The sequence below is a fragment of the Salvelinus fontinalis genome, unplaced genomic scaffold (genome assembly GCF_029448725.1).
Source record: "Salvelinus fontinalis isolate EN_2023a unplaced genomic scaffold, ASM2944872v1 scaffold_2077, whole genome shotgun sequence".
In the NCBI taxonomy this organism is placed as follows: domain Eukaryota; kingdom Metazoa; phylum Chordata; class Actinopteri; order Salmoniformes; family Salmonidae; genus Salvelinus; species Salvelinus fontinalis.
Window position 1 is genome coordinate 13,329 of NW_026602286.1, and position 7,905 is coordinate 21,233.

General features: G+C 44.3%; 1 protein-coding gene across 1 annotated transcript; it reads left to right on the plus strand.

The window, feature by feature from the left end:
* Positions 1-3,045: 3,045 nt before the first annotated feature.
* On the plus strand, positions 3,046-6,655 carry LOC129850494 (NLR family CARD domain-containing protein 3-like). Its single transcript, XM_055916876.1, has 5 exons — positions 3,046-3,652; positions 3,883-4,049; positions 4,151-5,951; positions 6,035-6,208; positions 6,478-6,655. The coding sequence occupies exons 1-5, from the start codon at positions 3,180-3,182 to the stop codon at positions 6,653-6,655; spliced, it is 2,793 nt and encodes a 930-aa protein (XP_055772851.1). The 5' UTR covers positions 3,046-3,179.
* Positions 6,656-7,905: the final 1,250 nt, after the last annotated feature.

Genomic DNA, 7,905 nt, shown 5'->3' on the forward strand with positions numbered 1-7,905 from the left:
TAGCTAATGCCTGGCCAGGATGAGGAAGACATCCTACCCATTGCTGTTGATGGAGCTTTCCTTAGTTATAGAAGAGTAAGGGTTGGCTACTGCGGGGTTGTTTTCTCATCACATTGTTAGAGGTAAATAACTTTCTAAATAGGGTCATCTGCTCATCTCTCGTTCCATGATGGGCATACGGACACGTAGTCTACAGGGAGGGGTTTACCGTACATCCAAAATAACAACAGGAGCTGGACATGTAGTCTACATGGAGGGGTTTACCACATCCAAAATAACAACAGGGGCTGGACATATAGTCTACATGGATGGGTTTTACGTACATCCAAAATAACAACAGGAACTGGCATGTAGTCTACATGGAGGGGTGTACCACATCCAAAATAACAACAGGAGCTGGACATGTAGTCTACATGGAGGGGTTCAAGACATCCAAAATAACAATAGCAACAGGAGCTAAAATGATGTACAGAGGCTTACCAGTCACACTTCTGATGGTCCCAAACTTGATGTTTTAATACAGCTTTGGTGATTAAGATTTATTTCAAAAGTGGTCTCACGAACCACACCCTTTATCGATAGACTAGAGTAAAAGGTATTGGGTGGGACAAAAAAAGGGGAAGCTCTGCTTGGTTTGTAATCAAATGACATTTAATTTTTTTATTTTTTTTTATGTTTCTAAGTACAAGCTTTACAGGCACAAAAAAGCACATCTCTCTTGTTCCATGAGCATATGGGCACTGTGATTCACGACTGGAAAGGCTGCCTTTCCGCTGTCAAAATCCTTGCCACAACAGAGGCCTCCCAGGTGGCACACAGGTCTAAGGCACTGCATGCAGTGCTGAGGTGCCACTACAGCCTGGGGTTTGATCCAAGGCTGTGTTACAGCCGGCCTTGAGCTCCAAAGGGCACAATTGGCTGTCTGGGTTAGGGGCGGGGGGGCTTTCCTTGGCTCAAATGAATGTCATATTTGACTTTTGTAGCAGGTTAGGAGAATTAACATAGTAGATTAGGAGAATTAACATAGCAGTTAGAAGTTCAGAAAATGGTTAGCTAAAATGCAACTAATGTCAACTTTTGAGATTAATCGGACAAATGCTGGATCCCTTCTAACCATGACCTGTTTCCTCCAACACATTGATATGGCTGACTTCCTGATTAAGTGAGTAGTGTGTTAAGAAGTAGTCAGCTTAGCGGGTCATGTTTCAGAGGACACGTCACCACCAAATTATAGTGATCAGACTGCATAGTAACCATATATGTGATCTCTCACACACACACACACACACACACACACACACACACACACACACACACACACACACACACACACACACACACACACACACACACACACACACACACACACACACACACACCTCAAAACAAACAGACTGTCAATAATGACTGCAAACGGGAGAAGTGGCAGCCACATGCGTCATAGGGTGGTTCCTACAGGGAGGAGGTGTATCAGTAAAATACATGGTAACTCGACTCTCCCTTCAGTTCACCAGACAGCAGGATGGAGAGCAGAGATCAACACAGAGGGGAGCCTAACCAGCTCTGCTGGAAACAATTTCATTACGCTTTTTTGCAGACGTCCACTGACACCGGCCATATTGTACACACATATTGTAACATTAGCTAACGAGCTCTAACTAGAAAAGCATACGGCTCTGGGAAACGAATAATAACGTTGGCTAGGGAGCCAGCCAGCTAACGTTAGCTAGCTAGCTAACATTACACTTTAGCTTGAAATTAAATCACTTTCTGTCCAAATTAGAAACGTGTAATATCTGAAAATGTAGCTAGCTAACGCTAAACTATCTTTCCTGAATACATCATCGTGTATGGACCCTGTCAGGAATGCCGTGCCACGGTTGCCCTTAGTTTGAAGATGTAATCCAGAGACAGGTGTTTCCTCCATCTCTTTAGCTATCATCCTCTAATTCCACGGATTTCAAAACTTGATCCTCCAGAAAGTGGAGATCCACATTTATGCAGCTACACTAAACAATGCATTTTTTCAAAAGCATCGTTCGACCAGATTACCAACACAGATTGACCAGCTCAAATAGACAGAAGCCTACTACAGTATCTTGCAGACCAATCCGAACTCCTCTCTCGGTATATCCTGCCCACTCATTATCTAAGCCAATCATGGCTAGTGGGAAGGTTGCAACCTTTTTCTGTGGCTTTAACAACAAGGCTCGTAATTTAACAATTTTACCCGTATTTACAGATGGCATACAAGTTTGTTACTAAGGAACATGAAAGTTCACATGTTCCAGAAGGAATTTCTGCCCAAAAACGCATTTTGATTAAAGGCTCTCCAGTGAAGTCATGACTATCGACATACGCCTGGTTTCCTGAATTGGTCACACATTAGTGTATGACAAGGAGTGGCATGATGTCACAAGCAGACAGGCTAGGGAGCTGGGCCTTCTGCCAGGGAACTCCCACTCCTCCAGGAAGTTAACAAACAGACTGGCTTCAGCTGTGGGCGTGGCAGTGCAGACAAGTTTGCTTTAAGGGGAACTGCTGGCCAATGGGGTGGAACTTTGGCTTGGAACCGTGACTCTTACACCAGAGTAATAAATCCAGGTGTTGTATTTACATAAAATGAAGAGGTCTGGTTAATGATACATGAGTTAGGGTTAGACTGACACTCTGACAGGGTCTATAACATCGCCTATTCTATGGAAACATACAGACAATCACATTGGAAAAATTTTCCACCACATAAGAAACATCTTATAGCAAGTCTTAGTTTGTCAGTAACAATCTGAATGGAGGAGTAGGTAAAGACATGGCAGATTATAGAAAGTGGACTGAGCATTTTCTGATGATTGTTTGACTTTATTAATGTTCTTTTACTCTGTAGTAGCTGATGTTTCTAACTCTGCAGAGGCCATACCTTTGGTTAATCTCCCTACATGCCTCTAGGGTTAATGATTACAGAACATTTATTGTTGTCTTATCAGGGTATAAAGGTCTGCTTATCTCGCCCAGCGTACCAGCCAGTCAGTTAGACATGTTCTCTGCTTATGCTGGGTGGTACTAACAATGCTCAGAAAAATGTACGGTTTGGCTATTTCTTATTGTAGCTGAGTAAGCTGTGATTTACATCGAAAATAAGTCTCTCTGGGGAGAGAGAGAAGGAGACCACTGCCTCTAAAATGAGTCTCTCTGGTGAGAGAGAGGAGGAGACCACTGCCTCTAAAATTAGTCTCTCTGGGGAGAGAGAGGAGGAGACCACTGCCTCTAAAATGAGGATCTCTGGGGAGAGAGAGGAGGGGACCATTGCCTCTAAAATGAGTCTCTCTGGGGAGAGAGAGGAGGGGACCGCTGCCTCTAAAATGAGTCTCTCTGGGGAGAGAGAGGAGGAGACCACTGCCTCTAAAATGAGTCTCTCTGGGGAGAGAGAGGAGAAGACCACTGCGTCTAAAATGAGTCTCTCTGGGGAGAGAGAGGAGGAGACCACTGCCTCAAAAATGAGTCTCTCTGGGGAGAGAGAGGAGGAGACCACTGCCTCTAAAATGAGTCTCTCTGGGGGGAGAGAGGATACCACTGCCTCTAAAATGAGTCTCTCTGGGGAGAGAGAGGAGGAGACCACTGCCTCTGAAGTGAATCAAGACACCAGTTCCGAGAGGTAAGAGATGAATTGTAAAATGTACAGTTCTCTTAAAGATATAAAACACATTTTTGAGAAAAGTGTTGCCAAGTTCATTGAAGTCCTAAAATCTAATGACCAAATGCAGACTTTAGCTTTATAAAGCAACTTCAGGACTGCTAGAAGTTCCACTATACAGTTGTTAAAATGAAGTAGATGAGGAATTGATGTGATATTGATGAGGTGATCTGTCTCCCTGTTTTGTTCAGTGTCCAGAAGCCCAGAGCGGAGTCACCTACAACCAGCCTGCTATCAATGAAGAGTGATCAGCCACCTGCTTTCAGCCAGGAACCATTACCAGATGACAATAAGGAAGTGGAGAGTTTGGACAGTGAGGATGCATTAAAGATCACACACAACCTTCTGGACAGAAGAAGTAAGACTGTGTTTCATACAATATTACAAAGAACGGTACAAAGGACCTTATAAAACACACAAACAAACTTATGAGTCCCAACTCTCATTGTTTTCCTACAGGTCAAACTCTGCTGACAGTCCAACAAGACATTAAGGCTAAACTGAAACACAAGTATCAACACATATCTGAAGGAATTGGACACCATGGAAACCAAAGTCTGTTCAAGGACATCTACACAGAGCTCTACATCACAGAGGGTGGAAGTGGAGGGCTCAATAATGAACATGAGGTTAGACAGATAGAGATGGCATCCAAGAAACAAACCACACAAGAGACACCAATCAAATGCAATGACATCTTCAAGCCTTTACCTGGACAAGACAAACCTATCAGAACTGTGCTGACCAAAGGAATCGCTGGCATTGGAAAAACAGTCTCTGTGCAGAAAGTCATCCTTGACTGGGCAGAGGGAAAAGCAAATCAGGACGTTCATTTCATGTTTCCTCTTCCTTTCCGTGATCTGAACCTGAAAAAGGACCAATACAGTCTGATGCAACTTCTTTCCTATTACTTCCCAGAGCTGAAAGAGATTGACAGCATTGAAGATGGTGAAACCAAAACTGTTTTCATTTTTGATGGTCTGGATGAGTGTCGACTTCCTCTAGACTTCAAAAACAATGAGAAGTGCTGTGATGTCGCGAAGCCAACCTCAGTGGACATGCTGCTGACAAACCTCATTGAGGGGAATCTGCTTCCCTCTGCTCTCCTCTGGATAACCACACGGCCTGCAGCAGCCAATCAGATCCCTCCTGAGTGTGTTGACCAGGTGACAGAGGTACGAGGTTTCAATGATCCACAGAAGGAGGAGTATTTCAGGAAGAAAGTCACAGATCAGAATCTGGCCAAAGGAATCATCAAACACATGAAGACATCAAGGAGCCTCCACATCATGTGCCACATGCCAGTCTTCTGTTGGATATCAGCCACTGTCCTTGAGATGATACTGAAAGTGGCAGAGAAATATGAAGTCCCCAAAACTCTGACCCAGATGTACTCACACTTCATGCTCATCCAAATCATTGTGAAGAACAAGAAGTACAACAAAGCCACAGAGACAAACCCAAAGGAACTGTCTCAGTCAGACAAAGAGATGATCCTGAAACTGGCAAAGCTGGCTTTCCAACAGCTGCAGAAGGGCAACCTGATGTTCTATGAGGAGGACCTGAGAGAGTGTGGCCTTGATGTCACAGAGGCATCAGAGTACTCAGCATTGTGTACAGAGATCTTTAAAGAAGAATCTGGGCTGTACCAAGACAAGGTCTACAGCTTTCTGCATCTGAGCATTCAGGAGTTTCTAGCAGCAGTGCATGCTTTAGAATCATGTCTGGACAAGAAGGAAAATGTTTTCTCCCCCACTAGTGATGATGAAGAGAAGGAGTCAATCCAGTTGTCTGACTTACACAGGAGCGCAGTGGACCAGGCCTTGAAGAGTGAGAATGGACACCTGGACCTGTTCCTCCGCTTCCTTCTGGGTCTCTCACTGGCGTCCAATCAGAATCTGTTAAGAGGCCTTCTGACACAGACAGGAAGTACAACACAGACCAATGAGGAAACAGTCGAGAGGACAGTCAGGTACCTTTCAGACAAGATCAACCAGGAATCCTCACCAGAAAGGATCATCAACTTGTTCCACTGTCTGAATGAACTTGGTGCCAACTCTCTAGTTGAAAACATGCAGACCTCCCTGCGATCAGGAACTCTTTCAGAAACAGAGCTAAAACCTGACCAATGTTCAGCCCTGGCCTACCTGTTACTGATGTCAGAGGAGGTGCTGGAGGAGTTTGACCTGAAGACATACAACACAACAGAGAAAGGTTATCAGAGGTTGCTTCCGGTAGTGAAAACCTGCAAGAGAGCACTGTAAGTTCTGTTATTTTGTTGATGTTTACAGTATCATTATAATGAAGAATTTTTATATCTAACAGATTATCTCCTCTCTCCAGACTAACTGGCTGTAAACTGGCATATAAATTCTGTGAGACTCTGGCCTCAGCTCTGCAGACACCAAACTCCCCCCTGAGAGAACTGGACCTCAGCAACAATGACCTGGAAGACCGAGGAGTGGAGCTGCTCTGTGTTGGACTAACCAGTCCACTCTGCAACATACAGACACTAGTGTGAGTTAAATATCTTCAGTATCCAATGTCTTTATATAGTTTATATATTTGTAGTAATTATGTTTTTAACATTCTTTGAACATCTTCGTAAATATGCAGAAACATACATGCATTGTGATCAATATATGAATCTAAGGTTAAATATCATGACTGAGTTAGTATGTTTTTAACATAGTCTAATCATGTCCTTCTGTTATTGTCTTAATGCATCTCATTATTCTTAAATCTTTGCATATTTAACAGTGTATCGACATATCTCCTCTCTCCAGACTAGCTGGCTGTAAACTCACATATAAATCCTGTGAGACTCTGACCTCAGCTCTGCAGACACCAAACTCCCCCCTGAGAGAACTGGACCTCAGCTACAATGACCTGGGAGACAGAGGAGTGGAGCTGCTCTGTGTTGGACTAACCAGTCCACTCTGCAACATACAGACACTAGTGTGAGTTAACTATCTTCAGTATCCATTGTCTTTATAGTGTTTATATATTTGTAGTAATTATGTTTTAAACATTTTTTGAACATCTTTGTATATATTCAGAAACATACGATGTGATCAAATCAAATCAAATTTATTTATATAACCCTTCGTACATCAGATGATATATCAAAGTGCTGTACATAAACCCAGCCTAAAACCCCAAACAGCAAGCAATGCAGGTGTAGAAGCACGGTGGCTAGGAAAAACTCCCTAGAAAAGCCTAAACCTAGGAAGAAACCTAGAGAGGAACCAGGCTATGAGGGGTGGCTAGTCCTCTTCTGGCTGTGCCGGGGGGAGATTATAACAGAACATGGCCAAGATGTTCAAATGTTCATAAATGACCAGCATTGTCAAATAATAATAATCACAGTAGTTGTCGAGGATGAAGCACCTCAGGAGTAAATGTCAGTTGGCTTTTCATAGCCGATCATCAAGAGTATCTCTACCGCTCCTGCGGTCTCTAGAGAGTTGAAAACAGCAGGTCTGGGACAAGTAGCACGTCCGGTGAACAGGTCAGGGTTCCATAGCCGCAGGCAGAACAGTTGAAACTGGAGCAGCAGCACGGCCATGTGGACTGGGGACAGCAAGGAGTCATCATGTCAGGTCATCCGGAGGCATGGTCCTAGGGCTCAGGTCCTCCGAGAGAGAGAAAGAAAGAGAGAAAGAGAGAACTAGAGAGAGCATACTTAAATTCACACAGGACACCGGATAAGACAGAAGTACTCCAGATATAACAAAACTGACCCTAGCCCCCCGACACATAAACTAATGCAGCATGAATACTGGAGGCTGAGACAGGAGGGGTCAGGAGACACTGTGGCCCCATCCGATGATACCCCGGACAGGGCCAAACAGGCAGGATATAACCCCACCCACCTTGCCAAAGCACAGCCCCCACAACACTAGAGGGATATCTTCAACCACCAACTTACCATCCTGAGACAAGGCCGAGTATAGCCCACAAAGATCTCTGCCACGGCACAACCAAAGGGGGGGAGCCAACCCAGCCAGGAAGATCACGTCAGTGACTCAACCCACTCAAGTGACGCACCCCTCCTAGGGACGGCATGAAAGAGCACCAGTAAGCCAGTGACTCAGCCCCTGTAATAGGGTTAGAGGCAGAGAATCCCAGTGGAGAGAGGAGAAACGACCAGGCAGAGACAGTAAGGGCGGTTCGTTGCTCAAGAGCCTTTCTGATAAATATATGAAACTAAG